At 40.8% G+C, this 26,428-nt stretch overlaps 3 protein-coding genes across 3 annotated transcripts; 1 reads left to right on the plus strand and 2 right to left on the minus strand.

Moving 5' to 3' along the window:
• Nucleotides 1–421: 421 nt before the first annotated feature.
• Nucleotides 422–4,037, minus strand: il22ra2 (interleukin 22 receptor, alpha 2). The gene is made up of 6 exons (XM_084021288.1): nt 3,904–4,037; nt 3,042–3,162; nt 2,223–2,404; nt 1,981–2,123; nt 1,479–1,636; nt 422–1,271 (listed from the first exon to the last, which is right to left on the minus strand). The coding sequence occupies exons 1-5, from the start codon at nt 3,965–3,967 to the stop codon at nt 1,487–1,489; spliced, it is 660 nt and encodes a 219-aa protein (XP_083877414.1). The 5' UTR covers nt 3,968–4,037; the 3' UTR covers nt 422–1,271; nt 1,479–1,486.
• A 2,207-nt stretch (nt 4,038–6,244) lies between these two features.
• Nucleotides 6,245–16,775, minus strand: ifngr1l (interferon gamma receptor 1-like). Its single transcript, XM_084021723.1, has 7 exons — nt 16,460–16,775; nt 12,884–13,010; nt 12,153–12,337; nt 10,326–10,516; nt 9,923–10,091; nt 9,080–9,195; nt 6,245–8,976 (listed from the first exon to the last, which is right to left on the minus strand). Exons 1-7 carry the CDS (start codon nt 16,524–16,526, stop codon nt 8,611–8,613), a joined length of 1,221 nt encoding a protein of 406 aa, XP_083877849.1. The 5' UTR covers nt 16,527–16,775; the 3' UTR covers nt 6,245–8,610.
• Nucleotides 16,776–19,125: 2,350 nt separating this feature from the next.
• On the plus strand, nt 19,126–24,723 carry LOC311020886 (uncharacterized protein). The gene is made up of 2 exons (XM_084021145.1): nt 19,126–19,179; nt 22,927–24,723. Exon 2 carries the CDS (start codon nt 23,003–23,005, stop codon nt 23,792–23,794), a length of 792 nt encoding a protein of 263 aa, XP_083877271.1. The 5' UTR covers nt 19,126–19,179; nt 22,927–23,002; the 3' UTR covers nt 23,795–24,723.
• The last annotated feature ends 1,705 nt before the right edge of the window (nt 24,724–26,428 follow it).

Consider the following 26,428-nt stretch of genomic DNA (forward strand, 5'->3'; position numbering starts at 1 on the left):
TCGAAGAAGAAAAACCTATATGCAAAAAAACGCCATTAAAAGAGTAAATATATCATTAATGATTTCACAAAAAATGTCCCAAAATAGATAGTTTGTCATTTAAAAAAAGTCCAGAAAAAAGTCATTATAGAGACAAAACAGACCAAAACATAGTAGAGTAGCCTATGTCATAAATAGTGATATTATAATACATCATAACAATGCAATAAAAGGTCATAATACAGTTTGTCATATATATATGTATATATATCATAAAATAATAATGGTGTAGTGTAGTAAAGTTATTTTTTATAAAAAGTAAAAAATTATAAACTTATGTTGTCTATATATAGTATAGTAAACAAAGTAATTAAGTAATTGTGTAATATGTAAAAAAAGTATAAAATTAGACCATGAACCAATGTAAACAGTAACTGTGACTTTTATTTGTAACATGACACATTCAGCAAATACATGATACATTCACAAAGTTTTGCATCTGAATAATGTTAAAGGGTAAACGTATAACTTCACAGATATTTTGGCACAGTTTTTCTACTTTTAAGGGAGATTCCCGCTTAAAGTTAAGAAGACATTCATTGAGCGCTGCTGTACTGAAGGAAAACAGGTACAAATTGTGGTAACGGTATTAACTTGTGCAGACTACATCCTCCCCTATCCCTGCACAAATGAAAAGTTTCTCCATTCACAGTAAACATACACAAATGTTGACACACACACACACACACACACGTGCTAAATAGCCTGCAAGAAATCTGAACTAGATATCAGTGTTTTAGTCTGTTACTCGTCAATTCTGGGAGCTGTAGTCAGCTGGGAGGATACGTTCATTCACTGTAATGTAGTGTGTCTTTAGTGAAAAATAAGTTGTGCTTCATGAAAAAACAACCAAGAACCCAAAAAGACAAAGTCATCTCAAAGTCCAGTCACAGAGCTTTGAACCATATTACTTCATCATCAGTGGATGGAGTTTGCTTCAAGATTCAGAGTGGAAAACAGCTGGAAAATGGACATTGAGGCCTTTTTTTCAAACTATTTCCAATTAACTTTCAACTTAATATAATTTTTTTTTTTACTTTTCTTGAGTGAAACAATGCCGTTTCAGTGTGTCAGAGGCAGAAAATTCAAGTACATTCAAAGTGACAGTTTTTCAACCTGTCAGATCCTTAATGCTCTTAAGAATAAAAGTGAACAACTTTCAGTGGCATGGTCATTTATGGCTGCGGCTGTCGAGGTAGCGAACTGATGGAGGAAAAGCTTGTTCAGGTTGTCTATAGCAAAGAAAAGGAGAAAAAAGAGAACATGGAAGAGGGACAGAAACTATGAATGGATCTCAAAAAGGAATTAAACTGAATGGCATATCTAAAAATAGTACAAAGGGTGGGGTGAGCAGAGGTAATTGTAGAAGAGTTTCATCCTCCCTATCGCTGGCTTGTTGCGTGACAGCTGACACTTCCCATTTTGGTGAGCTTTCATACCTGTGTGATCAGAGCGTGGTGACACATTTCACTGGGCTACGGGCGCTGGTCTTGGCCTGGAGCGGGATCATGGTCCGAGCTTGGAGGCAGTACCTCGTCTTGTGCTGCAGCTCTTTCAGAGGGAGCTTGTTGGAGCAGCAGTCCATCTCAAACACCTCCTGAAGAGGAGAGAGTGAGACAGGAGTCAGAGAGGGACTGTGTTGTTCTGCACAGCTGTACACGTGAAACGAGCTTGACATATAAGGTATCGTGCAGTCAGAGAGAAAATTGTTGTCCTTTGTTCTGTTGTTCTCCTGTTTCGCTTCCTCTTCTTCTTCCTCTTCTATTTCATAACAGTAGCTTGAATGAGATGTGTTTGTTGTGTGCACATTAAAGTGTTAAATCTTTACATTTTAAAGGAAAACAGAGAAAAAAGAAAATATTGGCTTAGTGTGTGTGTGTGTGTGTGTGTGTGTGTGTGTGTGTGTGTGTGTGTGTGTGTGTGTGTGTTGTGTGTGTGTACCTCCTCTCCATTCGGGTGCATGAGGTAGATCTCGTAGTGCAGACTGCTGTGCATCTTTCGGACCAGCAGCCTGGGAGGCTTCACACGTACCATAATCCCTTTCTCCGTGCGGTTCAGTCTCAACAAAGGAAAGCTGATTTTGGCTGCAGATACAACATATGAATCTGGTTTAGTTTCTTGTTTTGTTTTCCTGCGTGATGATGAAGTACAAAAAGAAGAAGAAGACGAGAGTAAACACTCACTGTCCCAGCGCGGGCTGAACCTCAGGGAGAGGGCCCAGGCCGATTTGCCGGAGGGCAGGGAGGAAGCTTGCACTCTGGCGTAGTACCACTCCCTGGGGTCAGAGGTCACGACACTGAGGTCACACTGGTGCGTGTGGATCCCTTGACATCCTTCCACATCCAACCACTCGGGCTCGCCATAACTGAGGAGCAGACAACGCAGAGAGTTTCATTCACTCTGTGCAACATGGATCATATAGTTCGTCTTAGAGGCTGAAGGAATCTTTACTTGAGTAAAAGTAGCAAAACCACAATGTAGAAATACTCTGTTACAAGTAACAGCCGTGCATTCAAAATGATCTTTTACTGAAGTAAAACTTCAAAAGTATTAACCTCAAAATATACTTAAATGACCAAGTACTCATTATGCAGGATAGACCACTTTACTAATTGAAGTGCACTTCAATTAAAAGGTTGATTTTAATTACTTTAGATATTAATGGGTGGCTTGTGAATTTACCCCCGAGGATCAATAAAGTCTTAACTTATCTCATACATACATACATCATAATCTGTTTCTTGATTTTATTTTCTATTATTATTATATTAGGGTCAATATTCAAGATGTTTCGAGATAAAACATATACATATTCCCTGTAAGAGAGATTTTCTATTTAATTGAAACGATATCTCTCCAGTGGTAGCCCATTTAAGGATTCAATAAGAGATTAAATTACGTGTGTGTGTGTGTGTGTGTGTGTGTGTGTGTGTGTGTGTGTGTGTGTGTGTGTGTGTGTGTGTGTGTGTGTGTGTGTGTGTGTGTTTGTGTGTGTGTCTCACATCTTCCACTGGACGGAGTAGTGCAGTGAGTTGCTGTTGGTGGGCGGAGTCCAGTGCACAACGTTTTTATAGTCCACAGAGTCGAACGTCACCTGTGTGGGTGGAGCGAGCATCACTGGAACTGAGGAAGTGACATAAAAGTTTATGAGATAAGAGCAATTAATTAAATGCAATTGATAATAAATAAATAATAAAGAAAATGGCTATTACGCAACAGCTGCTCAGTAAAGGAAGAAAAACAGGATGATAAAACATTTTTTAAATGAGGCTGGGAAGTTCCATTACAGAACTCCAACTGGTAGAAAAAAAGAACCAGGACTTTGTTTCTCCTTGGAAAGACTTCTACACTCCAGTTTCTCCTGCTTTTTCTATCCTAACATGGACTTTAGTTCCTTGAGCTCGTTGCACACAGAATGTCTGCTTTCTTCTTTCTTCTGTTTTGATGGCCGTTATAATTACCGACATTTTCAAAATGTTCACTGTCTTAGAATAATTGAAGAGAGAGAAAACTTACCGTTTGTTGTACTAAACTGTATCTAACACCAATTAGGATTCATTTAGTTAACTGCTTCACCAAGTCCTATTCATTCTTCACGCCTTGCATTACATTTTCTACGAGTGTGTAGAATCTAGCATTTGTTGGTTTCTTTTTTATTAGAGAACAATACATTTTCCGTCTTTTTGTGATCAACACCCATACATGTGTGAATTTCCTCTCAGCCCAGTGTTGATGTTTTACACGATTTTGAAAAAGATAGATAGTGATCCGAGGGAGAAATTGGTTTGACTTTGAAATCCAGCAGTCAGACAATAACAATCCAAATGTGATAAAACATATAAAAACAATTATATGAGAGGTTACCTTGAGCTGCGACACAGACGCCCAGGTTTCCCAGCAGCACGGCTCCAAGCAGCAGGTGAGTCATGACGTCGATGCTGTTGAGAGGACAACGGACACGCTGGACTGATGCTGCAGACGACACAGACGCCTTTAACCACGCCGTCAACTTCCCCTTTACATTCCATTATGCATGGACCATTTATGGCGTTTCTGACATGGCAACGTTACATGCTTCAACGCAGAAGTACATTTTTGTGTAATAGACACGTGACAGGGCTCGTTACGACACAGTGACGCATCACTTTTGGTGTGTGACTGAACAAAAACATGGAAAGACCCAACTTCAGTTTTTGTACGCCTGAGATTTTCACGTCACAGAAAAAGGCCTATTAATAGATTTTTCAATGAGTTCTGTGAAGGCTGTTGGTTCTCTGGAGCTTAGAAGAATTGCGACACTGTCATGCCCCAGGTTGACACGGATACAAGTATTTACTGGAACTATCGGCTGCTCAAACATTTTTCCTTGAAACAGTTTACTGGAAACGTGTTGCACAATGAAACCCATCACAACAGAGAGAGAGAGAGAGGGGAGGGGAGGGGAGGGAGGGGTGACATCTTATCTACTTTTCCCGCACTTCATCTTCCACATAATTCTAAATGATATTGTCAATAAATCATCATGACTGTGCAAATTGAAATTCAGATTTTTCATCATTACATTTGGACCAAACTTGATAAAAACGTGTAATTGTTTTTGATCTCATGTTTCTATTCTTGTCTGCCGTGTTGGTTCAGTATACATTTGCCCTTGTCCTGCTGCAGTACATACAGTTTGGGTGACTGTTGAACACCTTAGGGACCCCCTACCAGACAAGGCTAGATTAGTGATTCCCAAGGGGGGCACCTGTAAATATTGGTTCAATAAATCACACTTGGATTAAGAAATATATCCACATATTGAGTGGAGCTGAACAAAAGGTGTTGTGGTAGAGAGTACATGATAACAGGGCGCCCCAGTAGCAGAACGGTTCGATTCCCAACTGTGGGACCTTTGTCACCCCATGATTCCTGTCTCACACTTGACTTTCAGATTAAAAGGCAAAAAACATAAACATTTAGCTGAATGTGGTGAAACTGATAGCTAGAGCACTGGACAAAATAAATACGGCCAGTTGTGCACAAGAACAGTGAAGCTGAAAAAGCCAAACGGACATAAAACGTTACAGTTCAACTAACACACACACACACACACACACACACACACACACACACACACACCATCCGCCTCTATGTAATTCCATTTTTAAATTCAGATGAACACATTACATATTTTAATTCTATATTCGCATTTTGACATCACAACCTCACCTCATGACATTGAATAAATAAGATTTGTATGTTTTTATAAGTTGTATTCATGTTAATGTGTATTTTGGATATATTTAAATTTTTGTCTGTTTAAAACTTTGGGATGAAATCATTTCGGGGACCCCCTGCAGTAACTCTGCAGACCCCCTAGAGGTCACAGACCAGTTCTCTGGACTAGTCCTTTAACCACAAGGGTTGCTGGTTCGATCCCCGGCTCCTGCTGTCTGCATCTCAAAGCTCCTAAATGCTTTGGATGGGTTAAATGCAGAAGTCAAATGGCAGGGATGTACCTGTATGTATACGACGACTGTAATCACATTTAACTGCTGTGGATTACGAGAAACCCCGAGCTCTTCTGCCTGCAAACCAGATACCAAGAACCATTTGAGGACACACACCTAATAGTGAAGTCTGTTATCGACTGTTACTGGAAACAATAAAGGTCTCCCTACTCCCACACACACAGAGCAAAGAGGAAGGAGACATCGCTAGCATACATCTATGCAAACGCACGTACCAAAGAGGTCTCCCTTGTCACTCAAATGGCTTTTTCCAGAAGAAGGAACAACGTTGATTGCTCAAATGTCATGAAAGATCATGACGTGCGATTCTTCCTTTACATTGTGACAGAATTCTAAATAGAAGTGGCGAGCTGTAATTTGCTGCTTCATTGCACTGAAATAACAACTTCCCTTCCTTACTATTATATATGATGATTCTGGATGAATATGACCGCTGTATAGATGTGCAGGTTGCATTGCGTTGTGCTATTTCTGACTCTTTTATACAAGCGTTTGGGTCGTTTAATCCAAAGGGAAGCCTCGTATTCTGTCAGAACATCATACGTTTGTAGCATGAGTATAATAAGTAAGTATTAAGATGCATGAAATGGAAATACTCTAGTGTACAAGTACCTGAAATTTCTTCTGTAGTACAGTACTTGAGTAAATGTACTTCACAAAAGGACACAAAAATAAAAGGCTGAAATAGCACATTTAAATTAAATCATTTTTTTATTGAAATTGTGTAATATTGGAAAATGACAAAGTATAATACAGTAGTTTTCAGAAATATAATTAAACATTAAATGGACAGAGGCACAGATGAAGTTCAGGTCGATACTGGGAAAGGATAAGGAAGAGATTGGTCGCTGAATTAGACACTCGAGTGCTTGAGTTTAACAGGCTTTTTCCAACAAAAAAAAAAACAAACATTAAAGGATCATAACAGTCTCATCCTGACATTTTGTGTGCTTCGGTGTAACCGTTTTAACCACCGTTCACTGCCATTCATGTTGAAACGGTGTGTAAAAACACTATATAACACTCTGTTAAATTGCTGGGTTTCGCCGTTTATTTGATCTAAAATCATTCATTTATGGCGTGACTGATGAGCCTGAAAGTCACACAAGCCCAAGGTTTAACTTTCAATCGTTACTTTGGCTCCACCCTCTGAGCTGTCGATCACAACGGATCCAAGTGATCCAAGATCAAATCGTGCATTAGGGTACTTATATGATATCAATGACATTTAGTAACACGGGTATCATCCTTTAAATAATCTAAACAACACATTCAGACATCATCACACCCAAACAATCACTCCGGGACGCGGGAAATTACATCAGTCCTTCCTTTCCTATTTGAAACTGGTGGACTGACACATTTTGCACAGATAAAGGCACCATTTCCCTTTTTTTGTAGTCAGCATCACTTAAAATGTGCTGTTGGTTCAGCCAGCTCGTGTTCACATATTCAGCACAGAGTATAAACAGATCTACCTGGGAGGTGCCGAGATATCTCAAGTCAACTTAAAATCTTAGAGTCTAATCTTAAAGTTATCAAACACAAAAAAGCTAAATACAAAGCAACAAATGACAGAAAAAGAGCAGATTGTGTAAAGTTCCAACATTACTTCAACTTCTCTTTATCCTCTGGTGTAAGATCGCCACACATTTCATGAGAGAGTTAATTAACTGCAGTTCTCAAACTGCATTAATGCTTAAAGGATGACTAAATAAAAAAAAATGTTTAAAAAAAATTCTACCCCATATACTTTTAATTGTTCAATTACCTCCAATTGTAAATAATACTTTTTGAGTGTTGTTCAACGACTCATCTTGAACTCCAGGTTGTCTACTACTCTACTTTATGCATCTAAACAAATGTGCATAGTGGCAAAATCCTTTAACCCTGCCATCGACTGGGTCATCTCAGCAGGAGGAGTGATACCATATGGGAGCATGCTTCTTTGGCTTTTAGTGATCATTTATTACTTCCTCTCCGATTCTCCTCCTGATCTACCAGCAGGTAAGGGAGACGAAGGAGGATCCAATCAAATATGAAGGACTTGATGAAATATACCCACCCACATATTCCAATTCACTTAATCACATTATAGGACTCGAAGGCTTTAAGGTGCTAAACGACAAATCAAAAGCATTGGATTTAGGTCGAAAGTGCAAATAAGCGAGTATTCATAAGAGGTATTATTCCACAGCCAATACAGTATTGTGACCACTCCGCACAGTAGCGGGTATAGAAATAAATGCAAATAGATGATAGTGCAAGATAATCAATGTTTAACAGTATGTAAATGTTGTCACTTGTTAGTATTTCAATATGTATTACAGGAAGCCCATTTAAGTCTGTGTAGGATTCTATACCTGATAAAGGTAACAAGTAGGGATCAGTTGTTTCTTGGCAACAATTTTAAACCTGTAGGAATTACAGCATGCTACAACTCAGCATGACCACTTGCTGATGTCTCTATTAAGAAAAGGATTTGACACTCTTGTTCCTGTGGAGATGGAGTTGCACTTCTTTTGAGTCGCTTTGGACTAAAGTGCCACATGAATGTGATGTTCTGTAACGTCATCAATCACATGTGAACAGGAGGGGCTTTCACAGCAGCCAACACTGTTAGGTTAAGTTTGTGATGGCAGCAGAATTCATCACAGACTTTAAGAACTTAATAGACAGGACGATATTACTATTTAATCACGACCAACAATTTGGCGACTGATCCGATTTGGCAATCACTTTGATCCGTTAAATCTCTTGTTGCAATTGCTTTGCAAGAAGATATTTCACAACGGGTGTTTGTTGTTCTGCTTTGACATATTAATGTAAATAGTAACAGAAATGTAACAAGAGGTTAGGACGGTCCTGATTCTCCTTTCACCTGGCATTGAGATGGTCGGACAAGGAAACAACACTAAACTAACTACCTGACATTTGTATCCACGACTGCAAGTCGCTGTCGAGATTAACATTTACATCGTTTTCAGTGTCAATTACAGGTGATTGTGGGACAGCACCTAACTTGACCTAATGTTAAACATTAAATGTGCCACAATGTTCAGAGAGCAGGAGCCCGGTAGCCCTTGGCCTGTTCATCTGGTGCCAACTCAACCACCACCTGACGTTTCTCATAACCAGAGGAGGCTTCAGTTGAGGAAAGCTCCTCATCGTCACCCAGGTCTCCGCCTTGCATGTACCCGGGTCCCTCATCGACTCCTACCTCTACGTCATCAACAGGCTGATCTACATCCTTGGTGGACACCCCGAGGGGCAGACGGAGGTCGGTCTCAGTAGAGGGAGTGCCTGTAGGCGTGAACTCGTCCTCTTCTGATGATGGAAGTAGAGGTGTGGGTGAGACAGCCACTTCCACGACAGTCTCTTGATCCGCTCCCCAGTTCCACGGCTTCAGTTTATCCGAGAATTTCTTTAAGACACAAAGAGGAATTGTGACGAAAATGTAACCAGGTGTTCCTCCCCAGTGAAGGAACACTGCCAGCATATTCAAAGAGTTGTTAGGATGAACATACCATAGCCTTTGGTAAAGAAGATGAGGGTTGGGTCTTCTTTCGGTACACCATGAATAAGACGAAAGCAAATGAACTCAAGGCCAACAGGCTGCCCACGACACAGATGTGGATGAGATCTAGACGAAACAGATGTCAAAGTAAATAGATTTACAGATTAACATCTTCACTATGTGCCTGAGATCTCAACTTAAAAATAAAGTAAGCATAAGCCTTAAATCGTGGTGGATACTCAGCAGAACGGTGGTTGACCGTCATAAAAAGCTGAAATTTTGCATTTATTTTGTATGAAAAGGGGGCGGACATCACATTACCATCTAGGTTCTGCCTTCCAGCTGTGAAAATGCTGTCATCATGTCATCAAAATCAAATTAATGTACACTTCTCTTTGGTTTGACATGCAATGTGCTGTGATATTGTTTCCCCTTTTCTACAAAATAAGGACGTCATTTTTAATGCAGTGAAATGTAAAACAGCAGGATATACATCAGGTTTTGGCATCAATTCGCAGGATACTGACAATGTTTCATGAGTCACGGCTGAAATAAACACTATTGCTGCTTCGTACATGTTGTGAAATCCGGGATACCCTGGGGAAACCAAACGCCGTCCTGTATGAGTTCACATCACCTCGAGGTGCTCGGTGAATTTAATTGAGCTGTATTTAATGTGAGCAGCAGGCCACACATCGGCTGGTTTACTACGGCGTTATGAACCCCAAATAAACACTTTTGTTGTGACTTAATTGCAATACATAGATAAATAGGATGCCGAAGTACGCAAATAATGAGGACAATATTTAAAAAGTCAGAAGTCATTTAAAAAAAATTAAAAAAAAGTACTCACAGCTTGGTTCTTCTTCTAGTGGCCCGACGCAGTAATCTTGTGTGGCTCGAACTAATACATTCTTAACCTCTCCCGTCATCTTCAGACAGAGTTTCTTCTGTGCAGCATCCACTGAAAGCGTCTCCTCACACACGCTTTCATAGCAGGACGACCTGCTGTGTCGCTCCTTCTGCAAACAGAGAGGTTCCTTTTCAACAAAACTTCACAAGTGATACAGAGACCGCATTTGTGTGTTTAGTGTGTGAGGCAACATGGGAGCACCGGTCATACAGCTGTAAGCAGTTGTACTACTAATAAATAGTAAAACTACATTAACAGTAGTGCAGCTCATTTCCTCACGCTTCACCCATGTCTTAATGCACTTTGGAAGGTGTGGAAGATGTAAAACAGTGTGCAGTCTGACCTGGTTGATGATGACGACATCATAATTAAATACAGGAATCTCTTGTTCATCGTGGCTTTTCTTCTTCCTATGTTTTGTGTTTGGAGTGCTTGCCGACTTTCGGTTGTACACCAGCCAAGGATGCTTGAAGCGGAGCAGGACAGTGCCATCGTGTTGCGCAGTGACGTTAACTGGTGGGAAGTCCACGAAACCTGGAAATCAACATGACCATGGCTTAATTTCAATATCATGTCAGATGAGAGATGATAAAAAAAAAAAGTAACAAAAAGCAACAAATATGTTTAACGCAACACACGAAACATTTGCATACTTTGAAACCCGCGTGATATAAATCCATGTAAGAGATGCATGTGTGCAACTGTTGATGAGTGGAATAGTGTCAAACTGTCAGCAGGATTGTGCATTGTGTTTCCCCCATGGTTGTGCCCATCTTGTTTGTATTTTGTGCATGTGCATCCTCATGCATGTGACTAGTTTATTTTCTAAATATGTTAAGATATTTTTTCAATGTCTTTGCTTTTTTTAATTAGATAACATGTTAGATAACATGTAATCTAAATTGATGCATTTGCAGTAATGCCTTTTGTTTAGGGCTTGGAGCATGTCATTTTAGTGCCTTATAAACTGGGAGCTTTTGTATTCTGCACTGATCCGTCAGGTTCAATCCGTCACACTATCAGACACGACTTGGCGTCAACTCTTGCTGCATTCACTTGCACTTGGACATCAGAGTTCTTTTTTTTTTTTTATTGTCCAAAGCTGGGGTGTCAGCTGCCACTTTTATCTCCAAATCCGTCCTCTCTGCCCATGGATGGAGTGAGAGGAATTAACTATGCTGCTGAATGGAGGAGGCTGGAGGCAGAATTACAGAACTTAACCCCTCTGTGGAGTCCTGGCTAACCGAGGGGAAAAACGGGCCGCAGAGTCACACCCACGCCAAATAATGGTAAGATAGCAGGAGAGCGATGGGATTGGCAGGGAATAGAAATGAATGGGATAGTTCGATTTTAGAATATAACCATTGTTCTGTATTGAACAAGAAAAGTAATGAAAGATGTGAATGTATTGTGACAAAGAGGGGGGGAAAAGACAATTAACCTTAAATAAACTTTGTGATAAATGTTGTGGTGCACCAGCGATGTGATAAGATTGGCCGTGGCTCTCCAGAGTGTAGATGGCAGGACTGCTACCTCCCTGCCTGCTCTGGTACCAAGGGTGCATCCATTCCTCTACCACCTGTTCCACATCCATGTGAATCTGCCTATGACAAGCCAGGTCACAGCCAATCAGAGAGCCTGTTACATCCCATTTGGATCATTTTACCACATTTTACAAGCGCAAGGCTCAAAGTGTGATGGAAAGGTTAATTTGTAAATGGACCTGCATTTATAAAGCACTTTTCTAGCTAACTAGCTACTCTAGGTGCTTCACACTATATTCAGTCACTTTTACCCGTTCACACACACACACACATTTATACACTGATGGCAGAGGAGCCGCCTACACATCAGGATCTAACTCATTCATATACATTCACAGCATCAGGGACAATTGGGGGTTCAGTATCTTGCCCAAGGACACTTCTGCATGCAGACTGGAGGAGTTTCGAACCACCAATCTTCTGATTGGAGGACGACTCGCTCTACCTCTGAGCCACAGCCGGACAAATAATTGCAGGTTAAATGGAAAACTCAATGACTCAGGAAATCCCGATTACAATCTGTATTGGACATGGATCAGTGTGTGAACTCATTAATTGAGCTTTATCACACCAAAAAGTAAAATGTTCGCATGATGAGCTCAGCAAATATGGACGTTGACACTCACATTTCTTTTTTGCTGGAGAGTCCCTGAAATAGCTGAAAATGATTCCACCTTCAGGGGCAGAATCAGACTCATTCTGTCCAACCACGGCAGTCACGTCGATAAAGTAGTCATTGCTTGGATCAGAGAGAAACGACACGTCAGCCTGTAGTTGTTCTCCTGGGTTCACCCAAAGCTCATTCGAAAAACTGGGGAAACAAATAAGACAAGAGCAACTTTGTCAAGAGAAAACCATGAGCACATAACTAAAAGCATGAACTATAGTCACATTGTGTGTTTACAGTCAATAAAGGCTTTATAATACACTAATAAATTGTTAGGAGCCAATAATATATAGTGTATTAAATATATATAGAAATAACAGTATTTCTAGGAATTTTTTAACCCTAACCTAAATATTTCTAAATAAGCATCCCTATTATATTTCATTTCTGCCAACAGATCCCCCTAAATCCTACACACTAGAACTTTACATAATTATATGAAGAATTCAAGCCATAATCAAGTATGTACCGGTATATCCATCCATTTTTCCTTAAATTTTTGTAAGAGCAAAGTACTTTGTGGATTTCTCCACCTCCTGCAACTATGAGTTCCTTTCTAGCACAGTGCTGTCGGACACTGATGTATTTATACAACAAAGTCAGTGTGTAATTTTTTGGGGCGAGAATAACGTGTACTGTATATTAAGAAGCAAGGTCTGAGCAGGTTACGTGTACAAAGGATAAACGAACCCATTTAAACCGGCTTTTGAGCCGATATCCACTCTGAATCGAAGTCCTGGTGTGATTTGTCCGTAATGCCACTTGAGAATGTTGCGCATGTTGTGGCAGTGTAGCGTCACGTTGGCCGGCGCCTCCACTGTGAAAACAGAGATGCAAAACATCAGACTGCAGATATCTAAAGAGGCATTCACACTTCACACGGAAGGTCTCCAAACAGCGAAACAAAACCATGCAGTTAATGTCCAAGCATAAAATTGTTATTGAATAGATAGAGCTCCATTTTTCTTAACAGAACTCTCTAGTTGTTAATAAAGTTCCCCCTCGACGCTCCCCCTCGGAACAGAAGAGCTGTCATGAACATTTAGCTCACACTACCCTTCTTCTCCGTGAGTCCAACAGTCAGGGAGGCTAGGTATTTTTCAAACCTCCCACTAGGGGGCGCTGCATGCAAACTGTTACACACCCCTGCTGAAACGCTTTAAGTGGGTCTACATACTCTCTCTCTCTCTCACACAGTCACACCTAGAGAATATCAACATCAGCATTTTCACTCAGTGCATTCAGGTTCTTTCTAATCTACAAAAAAAAAACACTTCCCAACAGCATGCACACACTTCCTCAAATACAAAGTCTCACAAAGTCTCACAAAGTCTCACACACAAAGTCACACACACACACACACACACACACACAAAGACACACACACAAAGACACACACACACACACACTCACACTCACACTCACACTCACACTCACACTCACACTCTAACTGATCCTCAATCTAGTGCTGCGATTCATAGTTTAATGTAATTTCACCACCATTACAAGAAGACCAAATTATCTGAATAGCAGGGCTGTTGCATGAATTTTCACAAGCCGGATCTCCTGTTACAGGAGGAAGCCATGATTGTGTGCAATGAAGATATTGTGTCCACACAATAAAATCAAATAACTATAGGGCTGCACTTCATTCATACCATTAAGATTCAAAATATTCTTATTATCATTTCCAAAATTCTCTGGGTATTGGGCTTGGCACTCAATCTAACTATAGACAATGCACAACTCTACTTAAAGTCTACATATTCAGTAAAAGAAAAAGAACTAAGAAAGAAAATAGAAATAGTCAATAGATTGACTTTGGCCTGATGTGGCACTTAATGACATTATAAAGCTCAATGAAGAAGACAATAAAGCAAAATCCTTTACGAGTCACCTCTGTTGTCATACAGCTTAGAAGAGAAAAAAAATGTATTTTTCAGTTTCATTTCCTCATGTGAACCAACAACCGCATGTATGCACATGATAACATACACTGACGCAAACACAGAGAGGCTAAAAAAAAAAAACTGGCACGTGAGAGGAGTGAAAGAGAATCACAGATGGAAGGTTAAGCGCTGTAAAAGAAGTGATAACCGCAACAGTAAAGTTGGTTGCTGAGGGCGGTCACCACACGGTAGTGTGAGACCCACACAAACGAAACCATAGCATTGAATTTCACAAGTTTAACATCCGTTATATCTTCTTGCAGCGTGATAGTGTTTCTCATGAAAATATGCAAAAATGCTAAATATCTTGTGTATTGGCAAGATAAAATGTATTACGCTGAACTTCAAATAATAAAAAATATATTTTACCCATTAAATCCCATCTGAAAAAGAATTTCTAAATAACAAAGAAAACATTTTCTGGCTTATTGATTTGTAGAAAAGACGAAAACACGACCCAACTGCAATCGGCACAGAATAATTTACAACTTCATGTACAGTTTTTAGTTTCTTAAGCTTGTCCATTTAAAATGTAAATTCAGGTAAAGATTTCAATCAACCAATTCAGAAAGGGCAACATGTTAACTATGAGAATTGTGTCAACCCCTCCAGCTGATTAAAAAGTAGAAATAATTTACTCAACATATTTATGTGTGTGAAGCAGATTGTAAGAGTCACCTTATGATGACAGAAAACAAGCAACGGTAGCAGACACAGCTAACAGTGCAAACAAACAAAAAAGCATCAGAAGCAGGAAGAGAGAGAGAGCAGATACAATCAGATCAGGATGTCACTTGACTGAAAGTGTTCCTGAGCGATGAAACAAAACACTTTCAAAATGAGTCAGTGTGAAATAAAATCATTGGATGTATAGATGTGAGCATGCAAGTACAATAAGATTCTTAGTTTCTCAATTCAACCGCCGCCACAGAGTGATGTCAAAATGCTTAACAGAAGTAGTGAAAAGGAAGAAAACGGCACGTAGGACAGGGAGATAAAGACATGGACATAAACTGCACAAAGCACAGATGTCATTGCACACATCAAGAAAATGTTAAAACCTTAAAGACGAAGTAAAATCACGCATCAACTATTTACCGCACAGAACAGGGAGCTATAGGGTCGGGTAAATCGACAAATATATATCGGCTATCTTTGCATCACCAGGTTTGGGCTGACAGCGGTCAGTTGAAATGTTCAACATATTGCCCAAATATAGAGCTACACAATGCACAAGGCCAATGTTAAATAGTAAGGCAGCTAATGCCATGTTTAGTTGTTACATATTAATATCCATCCCGTCTTATTGTATGCAACTAACAACAGACAGTCAGTAGCAACCACTTGTTTATGTGAGCAAATCCTCATGTCAAACTGTTATGATCTGATCTTCCTGGCAATCTTATACAGCACTTGAACGGTTTCAAAGTTTCAAATCCTGTTTTGAACCAGGTTCGTCTTTTGTTTTGTCACCCTCCCACCACAACATTCTGACCCCATTTTAGGGTCTTTTCTGTGTGCCTTATATGTTAAATGGAGCACATTTCCAAATATTAGAGAACTGTACAACTGTTTTCATTAGTTTCTTTAAAAAAAAAGAAAAAGATCATGCCTGTGTACAATCTTCCAGTTTACCATATGTCCATTTCCCAAAGTATAACTGCATGCATGTTTGGCTTCTGAAGGCTTGGATGAGTCTGCTCACGTCTCATTCATCATTATTAATATTTTTAACTGTACAAATTTGTAGCAATTCATTACACAAACGATGTGTATTGGGTCATACTGAAAAGCACAAAGAGGAACTAAAGAAAACCCCAATACCAGAAGGCAGATGTTCTCTGAAGCAAGTTTGTTCGACAAAGTGAGCTGATTAATCATAATGTGTTAAAGACTTTTCTGACGTTTTGACACTACATGTTAGCTAATGTGATCCTCTCCCCAATCAAATGCGCAGACATGGTGTGCAGTAGCCACGTTAGCCAGGAGCAGCTTCACAATACCAGTCTTTACGGCTGTAAAAGGCAACCAATGACACAATGCGTGTATTTTTAACTTTGAAATGACCTGCCGACACTGGAGAAAGACCCGTTGGAAACAGGAAAACTCCCGTACTGAAGGCGGACCGCTGCTAGCTAGCGGGGATCAACCGTTTTTCCTGAGGCCAGAGACCTGTCCTCATCTCACCTCTTCACACCGAGTAGTCCGGACATGTCGCACACACAACTCGACATTCATGTTTTAAAATAGTGTGTTGAACCAGGCCAACACTACGACATTAGCACAGACTTGAGTTAGCTAGCTAACGTTAACTTACCGTGGGCCGCCACAGATCCTAACAAGCCGAGGAGGAGGAGGAGGAAAACAGGACAACACGTAGCCATGTCCGTGCTCAATTGGCAACACAACGCTCGTGGTTTCTTTCACATAAAGTTTGCGTCAAAAGGACGCGCTTACTGCTCTAACATTCAATCGGAGAAGCCGCAGAGGAAGAACAACAACAGCAGCAGCAGGGCACGTTGGCGTTTTCCAAAATTAGCAACTCGGCTAGTTGCGCCGATCCAAAAGCGAATGCGAAATTCGTCACATGGATTCCCGACTGCAGGACAGGGCAGAGTTCCCACGGCCCAACTCATTTAATATGAGCCCAACACATTCAATACGGTGTCCGAGGAAGGACAAGAAGTCATATCAGGCGCGCGGATTGTTGAGTGTGTAGAGCGCATACCACGTACGCAGTGGAACCTGGTTCGATTCCCGGCCAGCGGCTCTTTGCTGCATGTCACATCCCCTCTCTCACCCATTTCAAAACATCTATCCACTGTCTAAATAAAGGTGCTTATGCCTAAAAAAAAAAAAAAAAAACATAATGAATGTACCTTAATCAGTCATTAAATTATGAAAAAAGTAATATATTTTAATGTACGGTATGTGTTTATCATAATCAAATGTAACCTGAGATACTTTCTTAATGTTATCAAAATTAAAAGGATCAATCATTTTTATTTTTTATTTTTATTGAACAACAAATTATCACAATACAATAACAATCATCATAATAATAATTGATGGACTGGTGACCTGTCCAGGGTGTACCTTTCGCCCAATCACAGCTGGGATCGGCTCCAGCCCCCCCCCCCCCCTCCCCCCCCCCCCCCCCCTCCCCCCCCGCGACCCTGAATACAGGATAAGCGGTAGACAATGGATGGATGGATGGATAATAATAATTTTGTGTGTGGGTTAGGGGTTGGGGTGGACATGTCTGGTTTTGAGGTACGGATCGTATAATATCTGTCTTAGAGGAACATGGCATTGATTTTAAAATGTTCCTCGTCCACACAAAGTTTGAAGAACGTCTCCATATCCTCCTGGTGCTGAAAGGTGATGACAAAATCCTCCTTTGCGTTATCCGATTGTCCTTCTAGGACGTCCTCAAGCGCGTTTATCTGATTGGCAGGGTCCATTTGGAGAACTGCAGGCTCCATCACCGGCCCACAGAGTAAATGCTGCTGTGTGTTGATCCAGCTCATTGCTCTGCGAATGTCATTGCGTGCTGAACCTGGTTACAAGACCCACGTTGATATCAGAAATAAATCCAACATGCAGTCATAACTGCAGTTAAATCACAGCCACTTCATATTTGTATTTTTTTAAGAGGAGAACTGGGCCAAGTCATGACTAATATTAAAAAATTAAAAATATGCATTTTTAATTACAATGAATAGGTGAAGTTCAGTGTTCAGAATAAGTCATTTTTTCATTATCATTTGTACTTCTTTACTGACCGAAAGGTTCTTGGAAGCATCGCCATCCAGTCTTCCAATACCTTGGTCCAAAGTAACGTCACAGTCCTTAATGGATACACAAAAGCTTGAGTGATTGTGTAGAATTTATTGGTGTGTAACATGTTTGTGTGCAATTAACTTCTAGAACTACCTTTGTGCCTCACTGAGGCATGGCCCTTGATGTGGTTGTCCACTTGATATTTAGAGGATGCACTGTACTTGCAAAACGGACATGACAGGTCACTGCTTTTTGTGGACTTGGGGAGGTCATGTAGACATGTTGTATTTGTTTATAATTATTTTGGTTTTCGGTTTTGTGGTCTATCCTCAAATAATGGATATCGCTGTATCTATGATCCAAGCTAAGAAAGTAAAACTATTTTTTTTCTGAGGGAGAAAAAGAGATGTCAATATAATACTTAGTATGCTAGCTAGTATATTGACTTAGGCTACAGAACAAAAAACAACAACAACAAAAAACGTAGCATACCACACCGGTTGAAACATCACACATAAGGCCTAGGGTGTTCTGTTGTAATATTTCCCACAGCACGTGAATGCAGCAATAGTTGGCGAGTGCGTGAGTCACGTTACCAGGAAATGAGTTTTTCCAAAGAATTTATTTCCTGTAAGGAAATCGATTTGTTATTTATGACAGTAACTTTAACTTAACTTTAAACGAATGTTTTAACTTTACTGATAGGTTGATAATAATAATAAAAAATAAAAAAAATAAAAATAATATTATTATTATTGTTGTTGTTGTTGTTGTTATTATTAATGACAATAAGATTATTATTATTACAAATACAATAATAATATTAATAATATTGTATTCATATTTCACATAGGCCTAAGGAACAAATGTTTAAAAAAAAAACTATTTAGAAAATGCCAATATAGCCATTTGTCTATCAGAAGGAACATACCTATGAAGGACTAACAAAATATATATGAAATGGACCTTAGTTCTACCTTTACCTCAATAGCACAATTACATGTGCAAGCTAAAATGGCCTTTCAAAAAAATTGACTAAACTCTCTTTAGACTCTTTGTTTCAGGTCTGTTCCGATGAGAAAATGTGTCTGCACTACTTGAGTCTGAACTCAGTCTGCACTTCATGTGAGTGAGAGCTTCCTCTGGGAAGGGATACTTCCCCCACTCTGACGTCAGCTCAATGTGTGATTTTTCCTCCCCATCCCAGCCTCAAACTGACGCATTCACACATCGGCTCTTCAGCAGCAACTTGAGGTGAGTTACACACCAGAAAACTGGAAGACTTACCCTGTGTATGCTAGTATTGATTACCATTTAGTGAAGCGTCCTTTAACAGCTGTTAAAAAAGTATGTTTGTGTCCTGTAGTCCGTAAAAGGGGACAGAAAGTCAAGCCTTGCTCTACAGTATATTCTCATATTACATTCCTGTGTCTGTTATGTAATAGAAACATTCTTGCAAATCTGGTGTGATGGAAAACTGCCTTTTACGCTGGATTGACTGTAAGATGTCACTTTGTCATCCTGTGAACTTCATCAATGTTTATTGATTAAACTGTGGGCATTTAAACAGGGATCATATCCCCCCATGACCTAGCATAAAATGAGTGATTCATAAGCCAGATACGTGGTCAGATGTCCATCCATCTCTATCTTAGTGGGTGGAAAGTCTCTACAGCCAGAACAGGAAAAAATGTACTCTTGACATAAGGAAGTGTAGAGTTCACAATTCTCGGGCTCCTGGAAAAGCAAACAGCGACAATCTGAATCTTAATTTTTCATACATTTCCACCAAGCTGGGCTGAGAGAGGCAGTCATGACAGTAAGCCTGAGCTGCTGGACTGTATGTTGTCACTTGATTAAAATGCTGGTCAACATCTTCCTCGTCTCCCTCTCTGCTCTTTGCTCTGAGCATTAGTTGGCATAACAAGGAATCATCAATAGAGATTTTTTTTTTATGTGAAAAAGTCAACAAACCCTTTTGTTTTTACTACATGGATAGAATTCACCTCTGTCTTCTTTCTTACAGCAGCTGCTTCAGTGTGAAGAAAAATAATGATTTGTTTGTTCAAGTTTGTTTGTGGATAAGTGCAGAGAGAGAAACCCTAAAGCCTGGAAATGAGTTTGAATTTTTGCTCTTGTGGTAACCTCGTCTCAAAGTCAATGGGTTTGTTTTAAGGACTTTTGGTTAAATGCCTGAAATAAGTTCTGTGGTTAACACATTTGAATGGGGTTTTTTTCTACAATATAGATTAGTCCCACTTTACAGCTTTGCTGTGCATACTCACGCTCATGCCACTGTGGTGTAGCCTGATTTAGCCCAGCGTCAGCTTTGTGCTCCTGCTCATTGCATTTATGCTTCAAAAACCATAAAAGTGATGTTCATTTGTGAAGAATATCTTGCTGAACAAAGTGTGTGTGTGTGTGTGTGTGTGTGTGTGTGTGTGTGTGTGTGTGTGTGTGTGTGTGTGTGTGTGTGTGTGTGTGTTTATTTTATGCAATGATCAAATTCAAAAGATAAATGATCCCTGATAAGTGAGATCAGTCGTGCCAGGATCAAGGGCTGAGCCAGGCTAGCTCTTTCCCCCTGCTTCCAGTCTTTGTGCTAAGCTAAGCTAATAGCCTCCTAGGTAGCTTATTTACCATACACACCTTTCTATTGTCTTATTCTCAGAAAGAAAGCAAAGAAGTGTTTTCTCCCAATAGTAGTCTAACAAGTCTTCCAATAACAAAATATGCTGTTTGTCCATGCTCATCCTTTAAGAAATAATTCTATTTTGAAACAGTCACATTGTCTGTTCGCTGTCTCGCCTGAATGAGTGAGCAAACAGGAGAGCGCAGCGGTGGTCGAGCAAGGTCCAGTCGTGAATCAGAAGAAATAAACCTCGTTTTCTGATTGTTTCACGATTTCATAAGGACAAATAAACACGTTCACGCCTCCTTGTGAACCTGCTGGAAGCAAAATAGGAAGAAGAGAGACAGGGTTTCTGCAGATACAGACACCTCCACACACTTCTCTCGTGACACAAGTAATGACTGAGAGGGATTATTTTTGGTCAGTCTACACATTGTTTTTGAGGAATCTGATGCTATTATACCTTGGGCAAAGACTATGTTTGGGTTAAAATTACTTTTATGACAAGGGATTTTTTTCAACATGGTTGCAATAATAAGCACACGGCTAAGGTCAAGGAACGGTTGTGGTGAAGCTTTTAAAAACAACATCACTTGTGGTCCTTTGCTCCCATAATTACCACGGCTGCTCGAACGCTTTGTCACTTCTGGATAACCACACGTCGTTTTTGGGACACTGAAACGACTGATGGTATCGTTCTTCTTGGGAAATGGTCTCAACTAGCGCTGCATGTTCACATTAAAGGGATATTTCACCAAAACTGTATCTTTTTAGACTCAAGGAGCATCCAGTAATTACAGTTATTGAGATAATACATGTTTGAAGAAAGTGATTTTATCTGTTAAGAAGCCAGGACTGCATGTGGCTCTATGTGGCACTGATTCAACATAAACTACAATGCCTTTGTTCATTGTATTGAGGAGATGTGTCATGGTGTGACTCAATTGTGTTTTCTCACATGCACTTAAAAGTTACGTGCAGCCAGCCTGCCTATGTAAACAAAGCACAGTGAGGCTTGGACTACAACACAGGGTGGAGAGAGAGCCACTTCATTCTCTGCTCACTGAGACACCACTCTACTTTATCTTTATTATCACAAATAGGTTTTGAAGCTTTATGAATGCTCTGATTATTGATTAGAGAACCTTTGACAAAAACAAAAAGACAGAATTTCATTAGATATATCCTTTAAGCTAATCACCTCATGCAGCTGATTTTCACCACTGGACCAGGGCCCAGTAGATATCGCCTATAGTGGGAAATATATTGTTGGAAATTTATAAAAGTAGTTATTTTTCTCCATGAGTTTTATTACTGTAGTTAAACTGCTTATTCATTCAAAACATCAAACAATATTTTATATATTGTGAGACATTTTATTTGCAAACAAACAAAAAATAGTTTCCAAATATAAGGTCGAGCCATATTTCCAATGGTGCAGACACTTTTTGGGTATTTCACTCACTGTAAACATATAGCTTCAATGAAGACCTGAAACACACACATAATTCAATTAAATAAGAGGATGTTTCCACATGCAATAATGTGGAGGGGAACTGGAGGTGAAATATGCTGTCGATGATAATTCACTTCTGTCTAATGTCACATAAGGCCAAAGGAAGAATGTAGCGGTCAACTCTGCTGCGCTGGCTTCAAAATGAGTCACAAAGTCTTGTTCCTGGCCTCGTATTGTTGCCAAACCAGAAAATCTAACCCGACCTTTGTAAAAGCCAAGAAAACAATGTTTTCCCTGGAATCTCAAAGCAATCTCCACAGTTATAATTTTCTAAGTGTGTGTCTGTGTGTTTGTGTATGTGAAATCCAATGTGGGTTCCCAGCGCCAAACAATGTAGAACACACCCATCAAAGTGTGTGTGTGTGTGTGTGTGTGCGTGCGTGCGTGTGTGTGTGTGTGTGTGTGTGTGTGTGTGTGTGTGTGTGTGTGCGTGCGTGCGTGTGTGTGTGTGTGTGTGTGTGTGTGTGTGTGTGTGTGCGTGTGTGTGTGTGTGTGTGAGACAAAGGACTGATCCAAACCAGCTGTCAGTATGTCCACGTCCCCTCCCTTCACGTCTTGGTAAGACAATACTTAATGGGTGAGAGAGACAGAGGGGAGTGACCTCTGAGCATTTCACTCCAGTATCCAAAGTGTCAGCACAGCAGTGGAAGAAATATTCTGATCCTTTAGTTAAAGGGGATTTCCATCAATTGCTCAATAAAAATAAGACTCTGGAGGAAATATAACACAACACTTTGTACTCAACCCTGCAGGACTTTTACTTTGTATTTTGTGGCTTTGCTACTTTTACTTTGGTGAGCTCGTGTTGGTCTTTTTCTGATATGGATTGTTCTTTTTTTCCCTCTCGGCTCAGGTGTATGTCCCTGACATCCTCACTGTAACACATGAACAGCCACCAGTATGCTGCCTGAGACTCCCCTCTAACAGTGATGTCGGCCTTCAGCCCTCCCACCTCTCTCCTCTGTGTGTTGCTGTGCGTGTCGGTGGCTCTGCAGCGCTCTGACCTGCGTCTGGCTTACGTGACCCACAACAGCTTCTTCTACTACTCCTGCAGCCAGGACCCGCAGCCCTGCAGCGTCTCGTCGCTCACGGACTGCAGATGCAAGGACATCCAGCTGTCCACGCTGCACCACCCACAGTCGCACTCGTCCCCCGTCTTCCGCATGAGACGCCTGACCGTCTGGTTCACGTCGCCACTGAACACGGCGCGTCTGCTCAACAACTCCGAGGTGAGGCACCTCACCCTCATCCACTGTGGTGCCGGAGGATCCAGAGAGACAGCGCCTCCTTTCACGGAGGGACATTTTGCGGTGCAGCACCTGGAGAGGCTGACGGTGGTGAAACTGGATGCGAATAGAGCCAATAAGAACACAGACTCAAACAGTGACCCGGACAGAGATAACGGGGCTCACCTGGACAAAAACAAATACAACCGGGACAAAGACACGAACCTGGACGATATCGTGGACATGAAGAGAGATTACCTGGCTTTGCCCTCGCCCCAGGTCCAAGACCTATTCCTGGGCAGGGAGCTGGGAGCGGCGTTCCACGAACAGGCCCGACTGGGAATCATCCACTGCTCCGTGCTGGAGTGGGGAGCAGAGGTCAAAGCCTACACGGTTCAGACACACATAGACAATGACGGCATGCTGCCCTTCCCTGACCTTCACCTGCCCAAATTACCAGAGACATCTGTCATATATGTCAGCTTCGTGTACTGACGACAAGTTGCTTCATGAGGGGTTCAGGACGGAGCAACGGGAGGAAGAAGATCCGCTCAATCACTTTCTTAGCAGCCTGCTCACCAGCTAATCTAAATTTTGGATTAAGGCCTTTGACTTATGTGGATTTTGCACATTCAAATACATGTAAAACTACATTCAGTTTATCAGCATGTTAGAACAAAATATGTCAACTATTGAGAGAATAGTCTGCCAACCCCCTCCAGCTGACATTTTGACATCCTTGAGCTGATGATGTTATCCCCAATATGAAATGAATGTGGCGGTCGGATGGTTCTGTTAACCGTTTGATCGTTTATTCTCCCCCTTGTTCTTCCTCTCTACCACAAAGACAAAAGTTCACACTGAATATAAAACTGCTGGCTGTTTTTTCCCCGCTTTTCATAACGCCACTCATGTCAGATGTTGTGAAAGGTTTCCTTCTAGGAAAACAACTTCAGCACAAGAGGGAGGACTTTAGGAGCAGCATGAATCCCCCGCAGCTCTCCTTTGGCATTTTTACAGCTGACCCTGACCTTTGACCCCTGGTCCCTAAAAGAAAGGAGAGACTTTCTCATCTGGGATCAGTGAATCATCTTAAATATGAAAAACATGTTTGCTTTCAGGATTGAACCACAAGATGGCGGCAGATACATTAGAGTCAAAGAGGAAGACATAAACTGTTGAGGAAGGACTGAGCTGACTGAAAGCAGGAGGAAAACATTTTGTCTGCAACGCTTAAAAGAACCCAGTTAATGTTAAATTCAACAAATGTGTCATGACGCATCTCAGCACTTTACAAGCTTGTGAGGAATGTTATTTGTAAGGACAGAGGTATGAGAGGTAATAAAGTATGGCATATTTATTTGTTTACAAAATGAAATCAACGATGTCGTCCCTTATATGTGTTTACAACATGTAATAAATGATTTGTTCGTCACTTGTCGCTTGTAAATTCATGATCGTGATCAATCATGATTGATATTGACCAAAACTTGATTTGTCCAAATGAAATCACCAACAAGACTCAGAGGCATTAAGTCTGAATTATAAAAGGGTCGCACAAAAGAAAGAAAAAAAACTATATTTGTATACGATGATAGTGGCAAGCTTATGGACTCAGACTCTACAATATGAGCTATAAATGCTTTGCATAGTAGAGTGAACATCCACCTTGAATCACATTTTAAAGGTGTGACCTGAAACTATTATTATAATTATTATTACTATGTTTTTGGATATTTGTTTTACACGGCGGACCATTGTGAGGATATGTACAGTTGCCAGGTTAAAGCCTCCATGTTTACAATTTTTCGGTGTCATCATGATTGCAGACGGTCCTTGTTTTAAAAGACGCCGCGTGCACACGCGCGTGTTGAGCGCGCGCCGACACCTGCTAGAGAGACGCTTATTTGCATGATAAACGCGCATCTTGTTAAGCGCCCGCGTGAATGCGAACTGATCTCGCCTGTTGATCCCGCACCTGAGAGGTCAGCAGCGCCCACGGCGACACACACCGCAGGGGCAATTACCGGGGAAATCACCGGCGAGGCAGCCGGGCTGCTCTCAGAGAGCCGGCCGCTCTCCTTATGGAAATCAAGCCCGGAGGCATGGCGTGCACCGTGACCTCCACTTGGGATAATCTGAAGACAAACTACCCCCTGTAAAAAAAAAAAAAAAAAAACACCTTTCAATTACATGTTGGGTCCGATACTCGGGATGTGTGTTGAGCGCCTCGGATTTCATATTTATGTCGGTCCAGAAAGGTGGACCGGAGCGGGACTACGTGGGATTTATTTTAGGTGGGCTCTCCCTTCCACCCCCCCCAAACCAAGTGAGTCTTTAACCACGCTGCCGCCGTCTCCTCACCGGCAGTTTAGCAGTAAAACATTTTTATAATCAGACGTTATTGTTCGCCGCCTCCTTGTGGGAGATGCGCCCATGTTCATTTTTTAAAAGGGCAAATCAGCTATAATTCAGTTTATAAACTGCGGCGCGCAGGGGAGAAATGCCTGGATGAATATTCATTAGAGAGCGCCCGAACTGCCACGCTCGGTGATTCATTGGGCATATGTAAATATCACTCACTTTAATTGCCCCTAAACTGACTCAACATAATGTTGTCATTAGCAAATTATTACTTATTTGTGATACTAATGGTACGGTATGGCGCCTGGTGCCGAAGCTCCACATATATGATTGCAATTACAGCTCTTTTTATTCACAGGGTGACTGCTGGGGCCTGATGGATCTGCTGTGTGCGCGCGCGTGTACGCGTGCACGTGCCAGATTTCAGTGGATCCCGGCATTACGCTCACAGCACAACACACGCACATCACGTACAAACTGAACTCAGGATGGTTTTATGGACGTTTCAATGTTTTTTTATTATTATTATTATTATTTAATAGGTTATCTGTATCATCCGGTCTTCAGATTTAACAGGAAATTATTCCTCCCCTCAAACGTCTTAAGCTTAAATTTAGATCCTTATTCAGTTATTCTATCACCATTAGTTGTTGAATTAAATGAATACAAAATACTAAAAATAAAGTTAACTCAACAATTAGAATCGAAATGTATTTGTGTCTATATGCCGTGAGAAACTGGTTTGAGACTGAATGGATAATTTAT

Source organism: Eutrigla gurnardus (genome assembly GCF_963514095.1).
Source record: "Eutrigla gurnardus genome assembly, chromosome: 11".
NCBI lineage: Eukaryota > Metazoa > Chordata > Actinopteri > Perciformes > Triglidae > Eutrigla > Eutrigla gurnardus.